This window comes from Psammomys obesus, unplaced genomic scaffold (assembly GCF_907164565.1).
Source record: "Psammomys obesus unplaced genomic scaffold, mPsaObe1.curated_primary_1811, whole genome shotgun sequence".
Lineage (NCBI taxonomy): Eukaryota > Metazoa > Chordata > Mammalia > Rodentia > Muridae > Psammomys > Psammomys obesus.
Window position 1 is genome coordinate 28,174,668 of NW_026596040.1, and position 23,176 is coordinate 28,197,843.

The window sequence follows — 23,176 nt, forward strand, 5'->3', positions numbered from 1 at the left end:
CTTCCTTCCTTCCTTCCTTCCTTCCTTCCTTCCTTCCTTCCTTCCTTTCTTCCTTCTGTGGGTTCCAGAAATCAAACTCAGGTTGATAGGCCTGTGTAGCAAGCACCTTTATCTGCCAAGATAGCTCGCTGGCTCTGAGTATGTTTTCATAGAAAATATAAGCAGTAAGTTAGCTTGCTGACAGGAAGTAGGGTTGGAGACAAGGCCACTGAGGCTTCTGTGTGGATCCCAGAATCTAGCAGTCCAGCATTGGCATTAGGGCTATAGAGTTGGCTACTGTTGCCATGGACACTAATAGTGGACTGTTTGTCCTACAGTGGCTGATGGACTTGGCAAAATGTGGGTGCCTTGAAGGCAGATCCCTCCTCAGGTGTGGGGAGGGAAAGAGTGATAATCGTCCTCAGAAGGAGCCACCCAGTAGTGTCCCTAACGTATAGTGTTTATGTGTGGGGTGATACTGAATGTTCCCTTCTGGCTTTCGAAAGTGGCAGTTTGGGGCTTGAAGGATAGATGGTTTGGAATCGTAGAACCGAAAGCGGTGGTTTATTTTTTCACACGTGTGCCTGTTCTGTTTTTAAAGATCACACTCACAAATCTGGTGTCAGTGAATGAGAGGTTGGTGTACACACCTCATCCAGAGAACCCCGAAAAGTGAGTCAACGCCTCCCGGGATGGACACCCTGAACAGCAGGGGCGGATGGTGCCTCCAGCCCAGGGTTGCTCAGCTCCTTACTTCTGCTCTTCTGCAGGACTGTGCTCACCCAAGAAGCCATCATCACTGTGAAGGGGATTAGCCTGGGGAGCTACCTGGAAAGTCTAATGGCCAACACGATATCCTCCAATGCAAAGAAGGTGCACACCTCAGGACAGGGCCCCATTACACTCTGCGGTAATGTGTCAGACGAAGTGGTGACATGTCTGGCCCCTGGGTCCTCCTGAGGACTGGGATCTTTGTGGTTGAGCTCTTAAGGCCATAGCATTCCCTACAGTTCTATTTCAAATAGAGATACAGAAAGGCTGGCCATGATCTGGAGGGAAGGCATCTGTCCTGGTCAGGGTTACTATTGCTTTGAGGTTCACCCCAATCTCTCTGGTGTCCACACAGAAGCTTTGGCTCCAGGGCTTTGGAATGCCATAGGCCTCCTTCAAATATGGATTGGCTGTGCTATTCTAAGAGGGGTGTCAACTGGGATAGCTCAAGCTAGTGCATCCTTTCTCATTAGAACATCCCGTCATATTTCTGAGCTTCAATAGCCTACTTACGTGGACTGTCTTAATTAGGGTTTCTATTGTCATAGAGAGGCACCATGACCATCGCAACTCTTATAAAGGAAAACATTTAATTAGGCTGGCTTACAGTTCAAAGGTTTAGTCCAGTGTCATCATGGCAGGAAGCACGGCACTGTTCAGGCAGATGTGGTGCTGGAGAGGAACTGAGAGTTCTGCATTTGGATCTGCAGGCAGCCAGAAGAGACAGTAAGCCCACTAGGCCTGGCTTGAGTTTCTGAGACCTTTAAACCTGCCAACAAGGCCACGCCTACACCAGCAAGGCCACCCCTGCCCCAACAGGGTCACACCTCCCAATAGTGCCACCCCCCATGGACCTCTGGGGGCCGTTTTTATTCAAACCGCCTCACGGGCCAAGGCTCAGGGAGGTTATTGCCACGTCTTTGCCACAGCAGTTCCTTCCTATGTTGCAGGCCCGTGACTTGCTGCAGCAAAAACTGAAGTCCTTCTGTGTTGTTGCAGGGGTGGGCTGCCATTGAGTGGATAATTGAACATTCCGAGAGTGCCATAAGCTAACAGGTGTGCACCCGTGCCTGCTGACACAAGGGGGCAACCACAGTAACGTCTTAACCTGGTACAGAGTTTCAGCTTTTTACTACCCATGTGCATGGGGTGCATGAGAGAGTGCTTGTGTGTCAGTTCCGTGCTTCTGTCTGTCTGCTGTGGTAGACATCTCCATCCATTTTCATTTCCGAGGTTTGTACCAAGACTTCTTTCCAGGGTACACCTGAGCTCTTGTGAGCTGGAATCTGAGGAGGGCGGAGTAGCATTGGCTACCCTGAGGTCTCAGTGCTGGGATATTCCTCAGGATTGTCACAGATGATGAAGAACTGCCACAAATAGGTCCACACTGTTACAGGCAAATTTAATCTGGAATCTTTTGTTTTGTTTTGTCTTTGGTAAAATTTCCCGTTTTTGAAAAAAAATTCATTGCTATCATTTTTATTATGCTGGGGAATGAATCCAGGATTCGCACCTGCTCTACCTCTGAGCTTTACCCCAGTCTGTACATGTTTCTATGAAAAGTACTTTGTGCCTGTTTCCTCACTTGGCACAAGCCAGTGTTGTTCAGCCTCTGGGTTGTGTCGCTGTAGTGGCAAGAAGTATTTGTAGCATTTTCATGTACTTTGATGTTCCTTGGTTTCCTCAGCCTCCAGATAGCTGACACCTGACTGGCTGCCACTTGTTTTATGTCACGGCAGAAAAGTGTCCTACTTCCCTTTAGGTGGGGCCTCCTCACTTCCTGCCTGAAGGTCCCTGTTAAGCTGCTGACAGCCAAGGCTTGCTTCCCTCTGTTGCCCCCCAGGTCATGTTTGCCTCCTCATTTCCCTCAGCCAAGAAGCTGAGGCTTGACATATTCTTGCTGCTTTTTCCTAAGGCAAATGAAATCTGCCAGAGAAGTTTACCTTGACTTTATAGGTCAAGGCCTGCCACAGGGTCTTTAAACCTCCACCTGAGCTGAGCTTTGGGAGCTGTGTGTGGAGGGAAAGAGGCCTGATGTGAGTCCAGGCTTCTCAGGTTGTTTCTTGATAAACTGGAGCTAAACCATCTCCATCTTTAGATGTCTCACCAAAAAGAGTCAAAGAAGAGAGGAAAGAAGGAAGTATGGATGGACAAAGAAGACGAAAGGCAAATGTGGATGTGTTTCCCGCCAAGTCTGGAAGAGGAATCTGCTGGAATCTTCCCCTCCCTGGACAACAGTGGGCCCAGACTCCAGCAAGTCGTGTGGAGCCCTATCCTGCCAGGCTCTGCTGTAGGCAGCTGTGCTGGAGCAGTACCGGGCTGCGCCACCCTGCTTCTTCTGGCAGCAGTGCCGCCTCTGCCTGCTGGCTCTAGTCACTTCATCCAAGGAGAGCTCCCCTCTCCTCATGTTCTGCCAGCTAAGCCAGGGTAGGTCCCCCACATCTTCCCCAGGGTCCCGGTTGCTGCCCTCTGTTCCTGGCGGCTCTGTCCTTATAGTGTCCCACTTGCCGCTGGGAATGTGAATGACAAGTTGCTGTCTGGCCCTCAGGGTCTCCATCATGCACTGTATCCAAAAGCTTCGGAGCTCTCTACAGAGGCCTTGAATTCCCTATGTTACTGAAGATGACCATGAACTCCTGATCTTCCTGCTTCCAGCTTCCCAAATCCTGAGATTACAGGCTTGGGCCATTGTTCTTGGCTCTTTTTGGTTGCTGTTCTTGAGACAGATCTTGCTATGTAGCCTTGGCTTGTCTGAAACTCATGGCATTCCTCCTGCCTCAGCATCTCAAGTGCGGGAATCACAGGTGTGCACAGCCCTGGGCTGGGACTCTTGTAAAGTCCCAACTCCCCAAGCCTTTCCCCAACAAGACTGATTGTCCCTTAAAGAGAGGGTGGGAACCTCCTGCTGTGTAGGGCCTTCCAGCCAACTCGTGTCTCCTGTGGTCCTGGGGTCTTGCTGGACTGTGGGCAGTACCTTTGTGCTCCTGTTCTAGATTGAAGGCCCTCCCCGCTGCCTGCTTCACCCTCCTGCCTCAAAGTTCCTGGGTTCCTCATTTTCTCTTGGTAGTCTTACATGGGCACAAGGTATCTTTTTTTGAGACCATGTCTCATGTAACTCAGGCTGGCCTTCAACTCACTGTGTAGATAGATGAGGCTGACCAACTCCTTCCACCTCTCAAGTACTAGAACCATAGGTGAATGCCATCATGCCTGGCTTTCTATCGTCTCTAAATCAAAATTGCTTAAAACTCTAAAATATGGGGGCTGGAGAGATGGCTTAGATGTGAAGACCACTGGCTGTTCTTCCAAAGGTCCTTAGTTCAATTCCCAGCAACTACCTGGTGGCTCACAACCATCTCTGACGAGATCTGGTGCCCTCTTCTGGCGTGCAGGCATACATGCAGGCAGAACACTGTATATATAACAAATAAATCTAAGAAAATACTAAAATATATAAACATAGAAACCGATGTATCGTGTATAGGGAATCCATGTCTGTAGTTTTAAAAAGAGGCATTAAATCCATTGACTAGATCTCTGCTCTTCCTGTCAGTCAGCTCACCGTTCTTACAAACTCTTCTAGAACTTTTCTATGCCTGTGAAGGTTTGTCATTTTCTTGCATTAAATTGAGTTCAAACTGGAACTATTTTCTGTGACTGTCTCCTTTCTACTTTTAAACAAGTGTCTTGAAAAGTCCCCTTTGAGAACTCGCTTTCAGAAAGCTACCAGAGGCTTCTTGCCAGTCACTGGAGCTGCCACCAAAGGTGGTGGGGCCCTAGTGGGACACTGCAGCTCCTTCTTTATGTGGGAAACAGCTCCTGGACACATTCCCACTTTGAGGTGGTTATGGACTATTGATTGGCAGCTTGTCTGGAGTAGGAAACCTATGGCATTAAGGAGGAGCACTCTTGGGTGTGTCCGTGAGGGCATTCCTTGAGAGGTTTGACGGAGGAAAGAACACCTCCGTTCACCATGGGCAGCACCGTTCATCCTGTGGGCAAGGGCCCCAGACTCAACAGAAGGGGTTAAAGGAGCAAGCCAGTGGCAAGCTAGGTTTCTCTGCGTCCTGGTTGGTGACACAGACCACACCACTTCTGCAGCCATGATGGAGGGCACTCCTCTGAACCATGTCAAACCCTTCTTTCCGGAGCTGTCAGGTATTTTGTCAAACAGTGAGAAAAGTGGGTAATCCTCATTTCAAGTTGATAAAAGAGTGTAGTCGTTGTTCTCAACATTCATTTTCTGGGAAGTTGTTGGGCTTTGTAGCTTCTGCTGTGGTTGGAAGTGGACTCTATAACCCTTTCTTTTGGGAATTCATCAGCATAAAAGTAAATGTTTTGGGATCTACTGGTATAAGTGGTTAGACCTTCATTTTTAAGTTGAGAAAATAGGCAAAAGTCAGCTCCAAAAATACAGTATCACGTCAGCCTCACACATCCCACTCCACAGCCAGTCAGTACCGCGAGTACCTGGAAGAAACCTCAAAAAACAGCCCCGTATACTGAGATGCTCCACAGAAGAGCTACATAAACTCCCAAGGGGAAAACGCACGGGGAAAACACAAACTAGAAGCCTTGGCAGGGTGTGTGTGTGTGTGTGTGTCACAGAATAGAGTGTGTGACAGAAGCCCCATCAGTCTCTAAGAAGTGCCACAGTGCTGTCTTGGCAGGGTTTGAGAGGCCTTGGCGTTGGGCCACTGTCCCTTGATGCTGCCAGACTCAGTGTGGGCTGCAACCCATGCATGTGCGTGAGACCATGCGGGGATAGAGTTGTCCACTGCCACCGTGCTGGCCCTGCACATCTGCCGTCAGCTCACAGTAGGTAAGGTGTGCCAGGGAGCCAGCGGGCTCACTGCTTCTCGGCAGGAAGACTGTGCTGGTTCAAGGAAGTTTACTGAACCTCTTCAGAGTCCATCCTTTCCCCAGGTCAGGATGTCCAGGGAAAAGGCAACCCCTCGTTGCAACCCCTGTCCTGGCAGCAGGTGTTTGTGGCGTCTTTTGACCCAATGCTGTGGCTCAGGCAGACTGTGGATGTGACCCTCCGCTTTCTCAGAAAGCACCCTGTCCCCAGAGCTGTGGTTTAAACACAGGAGCCCAGTGTCCCTGTACTTCACTCCAGGTTTTTCGTGGCTGGCTGGTGGTTTGATGTCGCTGCATGACTGAGGTACGGTGGAGTCAGAGGTGTGTGACCTCTGACTCATCTCTCTCTGAATTGTGGGATACCTGGTCCTGCCTGCCTGATTGCGTCCTACCAGTGATCCAGAGCATCTCCTTCGCATGACCACAGGCCTTAGACTGAGCGTAGGGCATGGACTGTAAAATCCCTGTGTCCAACAAGTAATGCAAAATACTGTTTTCATTTTGGAATATGCGTTAATATTTTCTTCTTTTGTGGTTATTTATTGAGACAGGGTTTCTCTGTGTAGCCTTGGCTGTCCTGGACTCGCTTTGTAGACCAGATTGGCATTGAAATCAGAGATGTGCCTCTGCCTCCCTGAGTGCTGGGATTAAAGGTTTGTGCCACCACCACCCAGCAAGTGTAGTTTTTTAAAGTTGTATTTTTTCCCATGTATGTGTTGTGTGTGTGCAACTTGATGTCTGTGTGCATATAAACTTACTTACGGGTGTTTGGGTGGCTATGTGGCGGCCAGAGGTCTATGTCAGGTGTCTTACCTTTCCACTTAATTTTGTATTTTGAGACAGTCATTGTAGCACTGCCTGGTCTGGGACGCCCCGTGTAGACCAGGCTGGCCTTCGATTTACGGAGCTCTATTTGCCTCGGCCTCATGAGTGTGATGGGATTAAAGGTGTGCCAATGCTACCATGCTCGCTGCTACCTTCTCCTTCAAGATAGGGCCTCTCACTGAAACTCGGGGCTCACAGGGTTTTGACAAGACTGGCTAGTGAGTGAGGTCAGAGATCCTCCTGTCTCTCCATCCTCCTGTGCTGGGATCACAGGCACATGCCACTGTGCCTGGCTTTTTTCCATGGGTTCTTGGGGCTCTGCATTCGGGTCTTCATGCTTGTGTGGTAAGCACGTACTGCCTAAACCATCTCTCCAGCCAGGAAGTTGCTGTTAGTCATTTTTTAAAAATGCTTTTATTTTTACGCATGGGTATGTCACAAGAGTGCAGATGCCCGTGGAAGCAGACGGATTGGTTCAGATCTCCTTAGAGCTGGAGTTACAGGCAGTTGTGAGCTACCTGATGTGGGTACTGGGAACTGAGCTGTGGTCCTCTGGAAGAGCAGCAAGTGCTTTTGACTGCTGAGTCATCTCTCCTACCACCCCAAGAGGGAGGTCCTGGAGTTCCCTGGTCCACTCACTAAACGAAAGCAGCTTGCTCATAATGCAGGAAGCAGTGTTTGGCCTAATCATAGCCACTTGTGTGGCCAATCCCAGATGCCTCTAGCACCATTCAGTCATGAAGGCTTGTTTTTCTAAAATGTTTGGTAGAAACCATCTGAACTAGCCCTGGCTAGGCAGTGCCTTTGGCTGCTTAGAGCTAGCCTGACACTGAAGGGCCACAGGGGTGGATACAGTAAGGCTTGCAGGGCTGGAGGTCCTACCATGGGAGGCTAGTACAGTGACTGATGTGGAGGGTACCATTAGGCTGTCCTCACTGCTTACGGCTCCCACTGCTTGCTGCTGAGGGACATGAAAGCTGCTTCAGGGCTTGGTGTCTGTCCATGGTTTCTTTCCAGGCAGAGCAAACCTCTCAGCTAGACTGGCAACAAACTGATACCTTACAAGCTCACCTTGCTAATACCAGTTGCCCGAGGCTTTGTTTCAAACATGCAGCTGCCCCACACCATCTTCAGGGGGCTCCAAGGGACACACACCCAAACCTCCAGATCCTCCAGCCCTTCACAAAAACTGGTAATGCTTATATATAGTCTGTATGTGTTCTTATATTAAATCATGCCAGATTACAGAGCCTCTAGTTTTCTCTCCCAAAAATCGGGCAGGCCTTGTGTTGTTGATAACAATTCCTACCAGGACCTCATTGGCCTTACAGAGTTGTTCTTCCTCTTGAACTGTGAGTAAACCCACCTCACACCCAGGCCCAAGAGAACCTTGAGTCATAACTTTTGTCTAGTGCTTTCCTGCCTTGTGGTTCCTGGGCGTGAAGGCTAGCTCGCGTGTTGAGACCCCCATGCCTTGATCTACAAACCTGCGAGAAGGCCGTTCTAGAAGCCTATGATGGAGGGCAATCGTTTGGGCACTTCGGAATTGAAGGTTTCATTCCTGAGACTCACGCTTCCTGTGGCATGATGCTACAACTCTCTTGATATTCTCTGAAGTGGAGCGGATTGACGGCTCTTTCCCTCCAGGACCCTTGATGGCTGCCTCTCCCAGTGAAACTCATCTTTGGCTCGCCTTCCTCCTTCAGGGCCTCATTATGACTGCCTGTGTCCATGATGCTATAACTTGTCCTCATGAAATTTTTCTGAAGACAGTTCATCTCAGTGTTTTTTCCATGAACCAGCAATGTTTTTATTTTTAAGACTTTCTAAAAGACTTTCTAAACTAATTGTGTGTATTATATAAATAACTACCATAGAGCAATAACGACGACGAGAAAGTTTCCAGGTTCTATCACTGGGTGGAGTCTGGCAAGGAGTGAGTTAAGCATCCTAGGTGACTAAATGCTGAACTCTTCGTGTGAGCCACACATTGCTAGGACAGTCTTCAGAGGAAGCTAGTGTTCCCTCTTACAAGCTGGGTTTCCTGCACCCTCAAAAGACGCTGCTCTGTGCACCCAGCCTTCCTTGTAGAGAAGGAATCACTTCTAAAAGCTTCTCTCCCTGCTTGGCTTAAAATTCTAGCTATAGGACTGGAGAGATAGCCCAGTTCGTAAGAGCAGAAGATCCCAATTTCTAGCACCTACATGGTGGCTCCTAATCATCTTTAACTACAATTCGACGGCTCTGAAGACCTCTTCTGGTTCTTGGGCACTAGGCACACATGTGGTGCCCAGACATACATGAAGACAGACATTTATACACATAAAAATAAATACAAATCTTTAACACGCACATACAGCGTCTCCTTCCCTATCTGCGCCACTGGATTTTGGCTTCTCCAGAGGTGTCTGTCTTTCTACTCAATCCACCTCCGGGTAGCCTGAGTGCTGATGTGGGAATTTATTATATCTTTTCTCAGCCGTTTCCTCTCCAACCTATGGGCTCCCTCCAACCTACTAAACCCCTTTTCTTTGGTGTGCTCTCACTGAGCCACACCCCAGCCTCAAAACAATCCCATATGTGCTGTTAGGACCTTGGCATTTCCTCTATCTGAAATGGGCTTGTAAATGGGGACTTGCATAGCTAGGTGCAAGAGCCAGGACCTTACAGGGATCTGAGGAAACTCAGTAGGCACGTGCCTCCTGAACATGCAAGAAACAAGGACACGAATATCCACTCCAAAGGGCTGTAAGGGCAACAGAGCAGAGAAGGGGCCCTGGGCGTGGCTGAGTACTGGTTCGAGGTGCTGCTGGTGCAAAGCAGGCTGAGGCTGGCTGTGAGAACGCCATGCTGCAGTGACGGAGCTCACTTAAGTAACTCGGTTTTTGTTTGTTTGCTTTTCGAGACAGGGTTTCTCTTGGCTGTCCTAGAACTCATTCTGTAGACCAGGCTGGCCTCGAACAACTCACAGATCAGTCTGCTTCTGCCTCCCATTAAGAGCTGTCATCTGTGAAACTATCGAGTAGTAATTAGCACTTACTAGAGCCCATGTGGGTCTCCAGCCTGTTTTTTCAAGTTCAATGCTGGTTGGTGGATATAGCACTCTTAACTAGGACACGGGCTGGCAAGCCACGCGTGCTGCCAGGAATAGTTTTTGAGGGTTGTGAAAACAATCTCGCGGCTCTAGGCTATCTGACAGAGACAGGGAGGCCTACAAAGTCTAAAACACTTCCCATCTGGCGCCTTGCTGTCCAGTTTTCTAAGGATCCCCATGTTCAACCATTGTAAATAAAACCAAATTTGTTTCACCAGACAGCTTTCCTCTCCTCACTGGTAAGTAATGATGCTTCCATCAGCATAAAACTCCCACCACGACCCCTTCCCCTGACGCTCTGTGCAGCCATCTGGACAGGAAACCCCTCCTTGGGAGGGCTTGGATCCCCTTTTGTTTCATATTCTTACTGTGCTCTTCTGCACTAAGCGGCTACTTCCACTGTGGTCCCGGGAGGCTGTACCCCGTGGCCTCTCCTGAGCTCTGCCGTCTGCATGCACACGGGCCGCTGCACTTGGTCCCAGAACAGCATGGAGTGGTGGTGCCTGTGACTCAGTCTGACATATGGGTAAGGTCACCGAGGAGCCCAGCGGGTCCCTAGGACACTCAGCTGTGTGAGGCGCAACACTGAAAGTAGAGCCCAGAGCAGCCTGCAAGTGACAAAGGGCCCACTGGCACCTCTGATGTCACTGTGTGGAAGCTCACCTCAGGCTGCTGAGGTGACCTACAAGCCTTCACTGCCATAAAGGCTCATAATTTCAAGATAGCTTTTAGGTAATTTATTATATAGCAAGAGACGGCTCCTATGTCCCCTCCCAACTGGCCTTCCTTTAACAATGCCCCATTCACTCTAAGTTTTCCCCAAATAATGCTGTCCTAACTTCCTGACTAGAAAGCCTCCTAGGAAGGTTTAATTCCATTTATTTACTTATTCATATATTTACAGAGAGGTCTGAATTGTTTATTTATTTTATTCTTTTCTGATGAAAAGGGATCCCTAGTCTATATTTGTTTGTTTGTTTTATTCCAGATCCTCTGGAGGAGCAGCCAGTGCTCTTAACTACTGAGCCATCTCTCCAGCCCCAATGGCTCATGCCTTTAGTCCTAGCACTTGGGGAGTAGAGAAAGGAAGGTGTATCTACATGAATCTGAGGCCAGCCTGATCTACAGAGCAAATTACAGGCCAGCCAGGGCTACATCCCCTGTCTTGAAAAACCCAAGAGGGAGGAGGGAGACAGGGAAAGGAGAGAAGAGAGGAGAAAGAAGGGGAAGGGGAGAGGAGAAGAGGAAGGAGAAGAGAGAGGAGGGGAGGGAGAGGAGAGAAGGGAAGGGAGGGAGGGAGAGAGACAGAGAGGGAGGGGAGAGAAGGATCCATCTTCCTGCTGCATCCAAGAGATAAACACATTTCATCATCAAGGACAGATTTCAGCTCAGGATAAAAAGATGCAAAAAGCTATTCCAAGTACTGGACCCAAGAAGCCATACTAGGCAAAACAGACCTCAAACCAAAACTAATCAGAAGAAACAGGAAAGGACAATACATACTAATCAAAGGGGAAAAAAATCCACCAAGAGGATATTGCAATTGTAAACATGTATGCACTAAACACAAGGGCACCCAAGTTTGTAAAAGAAGCCCTACTACAGCTCAAATTGCATTTTAACCCTCACACAGTGATAGTGTGTAACTTCAAAAGTCCACTCGCTAACAGAGAGGTCACAGAGACAAAAACTAAACAGAAATTATGGCATTACTGTCATAAATCAAGTGGACCTAACATAGTTACAGAACATTCCACCCAAACACTAAATATACTTTCTTCTCAGAAGCTCATGGAACTTTCTCCAAAACTGATCACATACTAGGACACAAAACAAGTCTCAACAAATACAAGAAAACTGAAATAACATCCTGTATCCCATCTGACCACCATGTTAAGATTAAAGGTGGGAATCGGGAGTGGCGGCACACGCCTGTAATCGAAGCACTCTGGAAGCAGAGGCAGGCAGATCTCTATGAGTTCCAGGGCAGCCAGGTCTACAAAGAGAGTCCAGGCCAGCCAAAGCTACAGAGAAACCCTGCCTGGAAAAAAAAAAAAAATTAAAGCTGGGTATCAACAACAACAGAAACAGCACAAAAGATGTACAAAGACGCGGAGATGTGGAAAGGCAGCCTCGCCTGACTGGTGAATTCAAAACAACAAACCCTTTCCAAAGGAGATGGACAGCACTTTTGAGGTTGTTACCTGAGAACTCCTCATGCAGACACACTCCCTCTCCTTCCCTCCTCTCTCTCCCCGTAAGATGGCAGAGGGGTGAAAAGCCAAGGGGATGCATATAGTTAAGGGAAGCCAAAGGACCAAGGCTGCTGCACCACAGGGCCAAGTGCCCAGGCTAACTTTAAAACCATGATCTTCGTGCCTCCACTTCCCAAACGCCGGGATCACAAACATGTCCCACCACACCTGGCATTTACCTGTCGTTTCTTTAGTCACACTGCTTTATGACAGCACTCACTGACGGTACAACTGTTTTCTTTTTATTTTGTCCTAGGAAACTGTATTTTTAAAGTGTTCCTTTGTTTTTCAAGTCAAACGGCCAAGTTTCTCCTTGGCTGTCCTGGAACTCACTCTGTAGATCAGTCTTGCCTCAAACTCACAGATCCACCTGCCTTTGCCACCAGAGCGCTGGGATTAAAGGCATGTTCCACCATGCCCAGCTTAAAGTATTTTTTAAATGCTGCTGCAGGTACTTTGCCTTTATAACCTGAGTGATTTCTAACAGCGTTTCAGTTCCTGAAAGATATCGCCATCTTAGAATAGGAATTCAACACAGAAGGTATGACGAAAGCCAGTTTATTTTCCCCCTACATAAGTTTTAAAATAAAATAGCTTAAAAGAAGAAGGAGGAGGAGAAGAGGAGGAGGAGGAAAAGACAAAGTCTCACTATATAGACATGATGGCCCTGAAATCGGAATGCTCTGGAATGCTGGGATTGAAGCTGTGTGGCTAAAATCAATACTCCAGGGTACACATTTAGCACTATCATCTTCTTGTAATGTCAGCACTACTTTGCTTACACGCATGGGAAGCCACCTCCGCACCCAGTCAGTCAGACACATTTCTTCATGGTCCTTAAATGTGCAAAATTTTCTGTTTTATTTTAACAAAGAGGGACATAATTCAAAACTTTCATGTTTCCTACTTCACCCAATGTTCAGTCCTCTATTAGTATAGTTAGAAAAATAAAAGCCTTACAAATTTCATAGTGTGGGTTCATGGTCCTAACCACACATCTCTTCAACACATATCATATTTAGAATTACTGCATAACAACTTTCTGCTTTCATTTTAAAGGGCTGAGACTTGGAATCAAGTAATTAAGGTCATTAAGTCAATGTATAAATCAATAATTTAATTTTTACTTGTCTTGGGAAAATTAATTCCCATTGCCAATAACAGAGTGCCTTTCAAATAGTAATGAGTATGTTACAGTATTTACAAGCATTCTTACATACTCTGACCTCACCGCCTCTGGGACTGATGGCAGGGCTCACACCTGGAGCAGTCAGGACAGACAGGCAAATATCCTAGGAGATGCCTCAGTCTCTGGGGGCATAAACAGTTGTTGAACTGAAAGAGCAGCACAGCAGGCAGGACAAAGGCGCCTGCACAAGGAGGTTACTGCAGGATCAGGAGGCTCTGCCTTCTGTCAAGCAGCATCATCAAGCAGCATCAGCTCCCCAGCCCAAGAGCCCTCACCTATGACAGCCTAGCTTAGCCTGGGTGCTGGGGGAGGGGAGTCAGTCTTGTAGACAAGGTAGAGTTAAACACACACACATCTGTTTTGGTGTCTCCCAAACAACATTAATTTTATTTCTATAATTTCTACCTTGTCATGTGCCACTTTCCCCACTACTTCCTGTAGGTTGTTTCCTGGGCAAGGCATACACTTGAACTTTTAACACATTAGGCAAATCCCATTAATGTGCTGAAAGATTTATATCCTGATGCCTGGTAAAAGTGGTCATAATGCCCAAATCATTATACACAGTACTAATAAGCCTGAAGGAATGAGGTCAAATCCATGAGATTCATCACTAGATCACTGCTTTATGAATGCGAATGAAATCTACTTGGGATGATGGTGGTGGTTCAGTGTCTCGTGTAGGAAGTCAAACAGTAACTCAGTCACCATTTTACAGAAGCGTGTTATCCTACATACATGCTTATAAACCTACACAGGTAGCAGCCATTCCTTCTTCCTTCTTCCTTCCAGGAGGTCACTTTAGGATGCATGTCTGGGGCCATGGCAGTGGGCGGTCCCACCTAACTGCAGGGTAAAGTTCAGATGGTCTCTGAGAAAACTACAAATGGGAGTCACACAACGCAATGTTTACAGTTCTTAAAAGTCTTAAAAACAGCTGGAACGTAAGGGTTTTCTCGCGGCCACTTCTACATGCAGCACAGAGGAACTACTAACATGCATTACTTCAGTCAGTTGGTAAAGTTTATTTCGTCAGTATAAGTAATTTAAAGCCATTTACTAAACTATAAATTTCAATGCACTAGAAATGACTGCTGGAGCATTTCTGAGGTGTCAGTCAATTTAATGTGGAAATGTTATTGTATCTTGATGTTGGTATGAAATGCAACTGTCATGCCTTTTATAAAATGAATTGTCATTAGTGGTGACTATGAGGGTGGTTTTTTATAGCTTTCAGGAATTACTGTGCATGTGACTTAAACATTAGTGGCAATTTGATTGACTATTTATTTCTAAGCATATGGAAATGAGGGACAGCCCACGGTGTGTGTCACAGGAGCTGAGGAAGTTCAGGTACACACTACCTGATAATCGCCCTTCATCAGAAACTCAGTAACATTTACAAGACAACTAGTGCAAAAAACATCCAAAAATTATGCATGGCAGCAGGTTAATTTTCTTAAAATTTTAAAACAGCCAGGATTTTTCTTTTAAAATTCATTTATAAAAATAAACTTCAGTTTGAGACTCAGGTACCAAACTGTGGTTAATTTAGTCATGACGGCCACACTATAAAGTTATGGAAAATGTAGCTGAAAAGTATGAGATGTAGCTTCTTTCTGGTGAAACCCTCTGCTGTCACAGCCTGTCACAGCCTGTCGCTGAAAACCAAACTTGTCACAGTTAACCAAAACACACTTAGCTACTTGACAAAATTTTAGTCTTCCTTTTCCTTCAAACTTCCACAAAATTTAATTTTTAGACATGTATTATAAAACTATTCAAAACCATAATACATTCACACTAGGGAATGAAGGCCTGTTAGCAGCCCAGGAAACACTGAGGCACGGGCCTGGGCAGACCCTGAAGCTCAGAAAGTGGCCGCCCATGTGGTGTACGGCTTACTTGGATGCTCTGCACTAAGGCAGCCAGAGCCCCAAAGGAGAATTATCAGCAAGGCCTTCTAGATTTGTGCTGTGAGACCATGGCCAACCTGGCCCACCCCAGGGAGCTGGTGTGTGGCAGGGCTCTAGACCATTATGTACATGAAATAGGAACACTGTCAAGTGGAATGCCAATATGACTTACGGCTTAGAACTGTGCTAACGTCAACACTCTGTCAGACTGACTTCACACACAAGAAAATTTTTGTTTGGTCAGGAAATTATCTGAGAACATTGAGGAACTGAACTAAGGAAGTTTCTGGCTTCCCTATTCACATACACAAAATCAAGTTTTCTGAGTGCAAATGAGCAAGCGGCTGGGTCGCCGCGTACCATCAACCGATTATGAGCACAGCCTGGAGTATGCACAAGGAGCAGCCCAAGCCTGACCTGCTGCAGATGGAGCCTGTTCAGTCAAACCCCTGCGAACAGAGTCCTGCAGCACTGCTGCGCTAAGACTGCCTCTGGACACAAAAGCAATGGGAAGGCACAGGGCTCAGATCTCATTGATAGTCCTTTCTGAAGGGCAGTACTCCGAGGGGCCGGCTGAAGACATGTAGAAAGACTGTGTCTTCCTTTTCAACCGGGCCCTTTTGTTGGCCAACACCAGGCTGCGCCGGCTTGAGCTGATGATTTCTGAAATGAACTTTTTGCAGTCTACACACACCTCCATTGTGCTCCAGTCCTCCATGAACTCTTTGGGAAACTGGAGTTCTTCATCTGATTTGTCCACAGACTTCGATTTTGAGGAAAACCTGAGCAGGAAGTGGGGAAAGAAAAATATTTAGTGTTCTTTGTTGCTGGTTTGGCTTTTGGCTTTTTAAGACAGTATGTCTCTGTGTCGCTCTTGCTGTCCTAAACACTCTTTGTAGACCAGGCTGGTCTTGAACTCTGAGATCTGCCTGCCTCTGCCTCTCAAATGCTCTGAGTTCCAGGACAGCCAGAGCTACACAGAGAAACCCTGTCTTGAAAAGCAAACAAACAGAAGAAGGAGGAGAAGAAAAGAGGCCAGGGCAACACAGAGAAACCCTGTGTTTCCAAACAAAACAAAACAAAAAAGAAAGAGGAAAGAAGGAAGAAGGAGGAGGAAGAAAGAAGAAGAAAGTAATATTGTGGGGTGGGGTGGCATTGGAGTGATTGCTCAGGGGTTAAGAGCACTGGTTGTTCTTCCAGAAGACCTGGATCTGATTCCCAGAACCCCCGTGGCAGCTCACAACCATTTGAAACTCTAAACCCATAAGGTCTGAAGCACTCTTCTGGGCTCCACAGGTACTTATAGGCATGCCCAGGTTATGCACTATGCATAAGGCTTTCTAGCCCCACAGTCCAGAGGTAGGAATCTCTTGGCTCAGCCAGCATGTGGCCTGAGTAGACTTCCTTTCCTGTTAAGGACAATATTGCCTTTCCCTGTACTGAATGCAACAATTTGATAGTCAGTTCTTGGCATAAAGCTTTATATCTGCCTGTCCAAGAGTAAAGCAACTCAAAGTTATAGCAGATGTTATAAGCACAGGTGTCAGATTTTCTTAAACTAGATATGAAACAAAGGAAAACTAGACTAGACTTGGGGGGGGGGGACTTAGTTTTTTTCCCTGTTGTTTTTGAGTTCAGGATTTCAGGAAACCTAGATTGCCCTCACCATGTATCTGAGGATGAACTAGAATTTATTTTTATTTAGATTCATTTTTATTTTATGTGTATTGGTGTTTTGCCTACTTGTATGTGCAGTGCCAGAACAGAACGCCAAGCCCCCTAGACTTGGAATTACAGTTTTGAGGATCCATGTGGGTGCTGGGCACTGAACTCAGGTCCTCTGCAAAAGCAGCAAGTGCTCTTAACCACTGAGCCATCTCTTCAACCTCAGTGACTTTCTTTCTATCTTCCCATCTCCTTCTCCTAACCATTGGGATCATAGACATGACCCATCTAACCTAAAAGTCAGTTTTAAAGATCTCTTTTAAAAGGTATAAAAGTTATTTCAAAATGTAATTAAAATAAAGCTATATTAAAATAGTTTAAATAACTAGCCAATATCACCTGAAAAGAACTCTGAAGATTGTGCAGGAATGAAACTGTATTAAAACCAATGAACCAGCAACACGCCCTGACCCAAACCCTAGCCCTGCCATGACCACCCTAAGCCCAAATGTTGTTTCTTCAGAGAATGCTCTTGAGATTCAGGTTCTCTGCTCACCTGGCGATACTCCGAAGTGGCCGATGGTGACTCGTGAAAGGTTTTTCTGGCCTCGAACAACTTTCGCCCCTTTGCAAGGCAGAAGGTCCCAAGGAGAAAATAGGTAGAGTGGAGTATGGCTTGGAGGGCAGCCGCATCTGTTACCCCAGATCAAGAAGGAGAATGAGCCCTGGGACACGCAGAAGCAATCAACGGATGCACTGGTAATTTCACTGAGTTAAGCTTACCTTTTTGCAACACTGCGAGCACACGGGCCTGTGTACAAAACAAGAAGCATTACTTGTTTGGGACACAATGGATGTAAGGGAAGCCACAGGATTGCAGAGCTATGAGCTTCTTCAACCAGTTGCAAACATTATCCTTCTGTCAGAATGCACTGATACAAGTGTAAACTGCCAAAGAGATAATCTATGAAATTTAACTACTACATTGTCTCTTAAAAACAGGATCAGCTAGCTGGGAAGTTGATGGCACATGCCTTTAATTCCAGCACTCAGGAGGCAGAGGCAGATGGATCTCTGAGTTCGAGGCCAGCCTGGTCTACAGAGTGAGTTCCAAGACAGCCAGGGCTACACAGAGAAACCCAAAACAAACAAACAAACAGACAGGATCACCCAAGCATGGTGGCTCATGCTTGTAATCCCAGTGCTTGAGGAGCTGAGGGAGACTGCTGAGAGTCTTCAGCTTCAAAAGCCAATTTATACTACAGTGTGACCTCATTTTAAAAACATATAAAAACAAAACAAAAAAACCCAGGGATGTTCTAGAGAGATGGCCCATAGGTAAAAGTGCTTTCTACTCTTCCAAAGAACCTGATTTCAGTTTCCTACACTCAGATTAAGAGGCTCATAGCCAAGCGCAGCAGAGTACACCTGTAATCCCAGCACTCAGGAGGTAGAGGCAGGTGGATCTCTGTGAGTTCAAGGCCAGCCTGGTCTACAAATTGAGTCCAGTACAGCCAGAGCCAGACCTACACAGAGAAACCCTGTCTTGGGTAAAGAAAGAATAAAAAATTAAAAAAAAAAAAAAAGGTCGTAATAGGCTGGATCCATGCCTTTTGGCCTCTGTGGCAACTGCAGTCATTGGGGTTCACTCACAGAGATATACACACAAGTAAAAATAATAAGAAATCCTTTTGTTTTGTTGTTTTGAGACAGTCTTACTATATAGACCTGGGTGTCCTGGATTTGCTGTGTAGACCAGGCTAGCCTTGAAATCACAGAGCACTTCCTGCCTCTGCCTCCTGAGAGCTGGGATTAAAGGCCTCTGCCATCTCTACACCAGCACCTAAAAATTAATCTTAAAGCAACAATAGTAAAAACAAACCAAAAGGATCAACTCTATGTGGAATTTTTGTAATGTATCCAGGGATCTTATGATAACTGTGGCTATTTTTTGTTTTTGTCCTCTTCAAGGATGACAATCATTTTGCTTAAGTAAAAGAAACAAACCAGGCATGATGGTATTCACCCGAAATTCTAGCATTTGGAATGTAGAGGCAGGAGGATCAGGAACTGAAGATCACCCGCTGCTATGTAACGAGTTCAGGGCCAATGGCCACATGAAACCTCCTCTCAACAACAACAATAAAAAGAAAAGAAGCAGCAGCAGCATATAGAATAACATTCTTTCCAGTCCATCAGCTCACTCTTGAAGAAACTGCTGTGCCGAGCTGAAGAAGGTACAGAGCAAAGCCACAGCATGGGCCATTTTCTCTAATACTCTCCTGAGTGGGGAAAATGGTGGAGCAAAAGAGCTAACCGGCATTTCTCTGTGGCTGTCGGAACTCCCCTGTGACAGAGCCTTACCTCTTACAGAACTGACAGGTATAAGACCAGGTGAAGAAGGAAAACCTCCGGGTTCGGCAACAGAAGCAGAGCTAAAAAACAGAAAGTTAAAAGGAGAAGAGAAGTGGGGCTAGTGCTTCCCAGCTCCCAGGCTGGACCCACTTCCTCGTCATCTAGGGGATGTTCTAGGTGTGTGTGCAGCAAGACAGAAGCAAGCCTTATGCTTGGCTTTTGACACTTACAGTCCTGTTCTATGTCTAATGACAGTTCTTCAAAGGTAACAAAAGGTCTCAGTGCTCAAGCTCTCATGGTCACAGGATTAGTTCTGAGGAAAGGTAACTCCTGTTCCTCAGGCATGCCTTCTTTACTGATCCTTTAAAAGTACAGCTCAAGTACACATGGCTTTAGGAAGGCATACTATTATCTTTTAGGGTGGTTTTTAAACCTTCCACTAATTTTGCCAAAAATCCCTTTTTGGGAATGAGGAACAGGGATCAGCTTAGAATATAAATACCTCACCTCCTAAGACCCTCCCCCCTAAAGTCCTATACCACCTGGCTAGCACAGAGGCCTCTTAGAGACCATGGTTGGGACTGGCCATTCTTGTACAGTTCAGTCAACTGTAAACAGTTCTACCTTTCCTTTCTTCAGGGCAGTGTAGACATCCTTATACTGCTGGTACTTCTCCAGCTCTGCTTTCACCAGGACTTGACGAATGTGCATCACTTCCTCCACAGTGAGAGCAAGGCATTCCACTGGGTAGCAGAATTCCTCCTGAAATTCAAAGTGCCTCGTGAGTGAGGAGCGCCAAGCCCTGCTCTGGAACTGCCGTGCTCCCTTCAGATCAGACAGCTGGTTAGTAGCTTCAGAAGACAGGGTTCCCATGATCACTGGGACAGAGCTGGCTCCGTCTGGGGACCACATCACTCCTAAGTGCACTGTATAAATCAGGACCGTGACGGAGAAAAACACTGCACTCTATTGAAATTTACAATAAACCAGAGTTCCTCACATTTGGTCGGGTATTTTTGCCTCCAGCAGAGCTATACATCTAAGGTTGAAATCTTAAGAAAACATTGTTATTCTAAGCCAGTTTTGTGTCACAGATGATTATGCAAATGTGCTGTGAGCTACACTACTGGAAATGCAGCAAATCTACAAGTTTGGTCCTGTTTTCGAAACTGCAGGATTTTGTGTGTGGTACCCAGAATAGCCAAGTGGAGGTAGTTAGTATTTTATACAGACAAGCAATACTGAGTGATCAGTTACATCAGCACACTTTCAAAAGGCCCTAAAGCCCTGAGTGTAACCGCAACAGGAAGTGGCAGCAAGGCCCGCTTACTCCCGAAGCCCATCTCTCTGGCTGCCCCTGGTCTTTTCAACAACTGCTGAATGTGCAGTCAGCACAGATGGAGACAGAGCCTTTCATGATAAATATTTATGCTGGCTTCTTATGTTAATGGCTTCCTTACAAACAGCTGTGAAAAATGTTGATGTAACTGATCCACTGAATAAGAGCCTCGAACCATCCGCTTTCCATCCGGTGCTGTCGATTGGTGGATCTAAGAGAAAGACAGAACGGCCCTGTGCACTCAGGCCCTGCCAGGCTTCAAGGGGCCATTGTGGTGTATTGACACTGAAACTCAATGTTCTCAGCACACACATTATAATTCACTCCCACACCACAGCACTGCTCCCAGGCATTCTGGAACCAAACAAGCCAAATGAGAAAGCACATGACCACAAGGGCAGTCAGTTTATGGAGTTTTAACATTCAGTTCTGTCTTTCAATCAGAGAGAAACAAAAATAAATCTAGGTGGCAAATGACAAACATTAGCATTTACAAAAAAAAAAAAAAAAAGTAGTCAGGCTAACTTGTGTTTCAATTCAGTACAGTACCCGCCTGAGCTAACTTAAGGAAGGCTGAGTCTGTTTAGAGCGCTTTGGAAAGAATCCTGCAGCTGAGCTGTTAAGATACGGAGCTTCTCAGTGGTTGGGGCCAGGGTTTGCTGCAGAAGACTGTGTCACTTAAGATGCCCACAATGGGCATTCAAAAAGTGCTGCCCATCACAGTCTCCGGTTCAGTTGAAACAACTTCCAGAGATGACAGGGTTAAGCAATGTGCTCAATACGTACTTGCTTTGTTTTACCCAGAGAACAGAGCAGTGTCATAGGGACAATGAGCCACCAGTAGTTAGGCCAATTAAGTGGGCTATTAAATAAGCAGTGCTGGCTGGATATGGTCATGTGATGGTTTTTCTGCTTTAACTTTTGTAGAAGTTTTCCTACCAGTATTTAATAAAAGGTGAGACTGACAGCTAACTATGACTGTTAAGCTGTAGCCAAATACTCTACGAATGTAACTATATCTAACTAACTAACCAACCAACCCAGGGTTCAGATCACCATACCCTGCAGATCCCTGCTTCTAAGCATTTTCACTTGGGGACAGACTGCCACAGAACAAGCTGACAGCTGTGCTCCCTCTCTGCAGTCTGAGTCACAAGACAGCTGACTTTGTCAAGGGTCCTTTCAGGTTCCAGCTTTGAACCATTTGTAAGCCTGTATTTCACGGAACATCATAAGAAATCATAACATTTACTGATTTTCTTATTCTTTTTAAAATTTCCCATCAGGTCAAATGCTAATGTTTTAATTCTGGAGCTTGCCCAAGGACAACAAAACTTGAATGCAACATGGAAAAAAAAATGATAAATTGTGACAAGAATAGTTTTAATTATTTTTCTAGTTGTCAAGAAGTGGTTGGGTTATGCCAGCCTGACATCATCACTCCCGTTGCTCTCTGCCCCAAAGTTACTCATAATGTAGGGAAAGCAGCAAAGGCGCTGACACTGGGGGCAGGCATGCCGCAGCTTATTTACATGCTTACAAGTTGAGTCTTTCTGAATATTCTGGTTATGTTTTATTTAACCAGACTAAAGGGGTGAGAATGAGGCAGTACAGAAATTAGAAAGCAGAATGTGAAACTCTGGTTATTAGTTACTGGCCACAGAGAAATGAGATCTGTCTGCCTGTCTATCTGTCTAATCTAAATGCGAAGCGTGGGGCACAGGTGTACCATGGGGAGGGTTTGGACACAAAAGAAGACCACTTGTGGTTCTCTCCTTCCACAGCAAAGAAAACTCACTTCTCTGGAGAAGCAGTACTCTGAAGAAGGCTGGGTATTTGGCCACAGAGCAGATAATGGAGTGTGGAGGAAACATCAGGAACGCACCTGTCCCTCTATATGTGTGACAGGGCGGCCATCATGGCTGTTTGGCTAGCAAAGGGCTGGCTTGCCAGCTGGGTGAGTGAATCAACACTTTCCAAAGTGCCAACAGTGGGAGCACTTGGGCCCTGGCAGGGACGCCTGCACAGGAGTCAGGAGGAAGCAGTGCCCTGCTGACAGTGAGTCATTCCTGGAGACAAACACCCACAGGCTCTCGAGCTGATGCTGCATTTTAAGTTTGTTGTCCTTTCAGCTATTTTCTTCTCCAATGAGATCACAGCATGATCTATGCGTCCTATACAAGATTGGAATCAGCAATCAAAAGCAAAGTGCCCATCTGAGCTGTTAATTCTTGCAGAGTGCAGTAGCTGAGGTATCACTGTCAGAGACACAGAGAGTAAAGGAATTCCCAGACCCAGCAGAAAAAGGCCAACCTTTGAGGGTTTCCACCTGCTGGTAAAAGCTCTCTCAAACAGATAATACATAGCCCCTGCTACCCCAAACATGGCTGCTTCAAAAGGATGAGAGCTCAGCAGAGAAGCTGTTTGTATGGTAGAGAAAAGCGGTCGGAAAGGCGTCCTTGGCCATACACTGGTTATCCTAGGAACCTGAACAATGGAAGGGAAAAAGAAAAAGCAGGAGAAAGAAAAGGAGAAAATGCTGAACAAGTGACCTACTAACAGAATGTGAAAGAAAAACAAAACAAAATAAAAAACAACATGAGATGGCAATGGTCCATGCTGACATTCCACTCACTTCCTAAGTCAGGAGTCAAGCAGTAAGCCATGCCCCGAGGTCACACAGCACAGACACTTGTGGCTGTTCTAACTTGGTGGTCTGTAAGCATTCCGATTCTCTCAGATGAAGCTGGTTGTGATGCAGGTGGAGTTCCTGGCTCCTGTACCCACAAGCCCACCTGCCCTGCCCTGGGAAGGTCCTTAAAGACAACTGCTTTTCAATTGAATGGACAATCAACACCAATAAAAAAAGTACTTCAACACAATAAAATAAAATTTATTAGCTGCGAAAACATTCCTGCCACTTTCAGT

General features: G+C 46.2%; 2 protein-coding genes across 10 annotated transcripts in view; one reads left to right on the forward strand and one right to left on the reverse strand.

Annotated features, from left to right (window-relative positions):
• The window catches only part of Prelid3a (PRELI domain containing 3A), a 17,084-nt gene extending 12,696 nt beyond the window's left edge, over positions 1-4,388 (forward strand). For 2 of the 6 annotated variants that reach the window (XM_055622826.1, XM_055622827.1), the window contains exons 4-6: positions 581-651; positions 750-852; positions 2,849-4,388. In XM_055622826.1, coding sequence (XP_055478801.1) covers positions 581-651; positions 750-852; positions 2,849-3,181 — 507 coding nt within the window. In that variant the 3' untranslated portion in view covers positions 3,182-4,388. Of the gene's footprint in view, positions 1-580; positions 652-749; positions 890-1,749; positions 1,862-2,848 lie in introns of all 6 variants that reach the window. The other 4 variants (XR_008721857.1, XR_008721856.1, XM_055622828.1 and 1 more) reach the window with 4 other exon arrangements.
• A 9,291-nt stretch (positions 4,389-13,679) lies between these two features.
• The window catches only part of Spire1 (spire type actin nucleation factor 1), a 111,524-nt gene continuing 102,027 nt past the window's right edge, over positions 13,680-23,176 (reverse strand). For 2 of the 4 annotated variants that reach the window (XM_055622643.1, XM_055622640.1), the window contains 6 exons: positions 22,562-22,735; positions 19,534-19,671; positions 18,919-18,989; positions 17,338-17,365; positions 17,111-17,247; positions 13,680-15,671 (listed from right to left, as the gene is read on the reverse strand). In XM_055622643.1, coding sequence (XP_055478618.1) covers positions 15,413-15,671; positions 17,111-17,247; positions 17,338-17,365; positions 18,919-18,989; positions 19,534-19,671; positions 22,562-22,735 — 807 coding nt within the window. In that variant the 3' untranslated portion in view covers positions 13,680-15,412. The remainder of the gene's footprint in view (positions 15,672-17,110; positions 17,248-17,337; positions 17,366-18,918; positions 18,990-19,533; positions 19,672-22,561; positions 22,736-23,176) is intronic. The other 2 variants (XM_055622642.1, XM_055622641.1) reach the window with 1 other exon arrangement.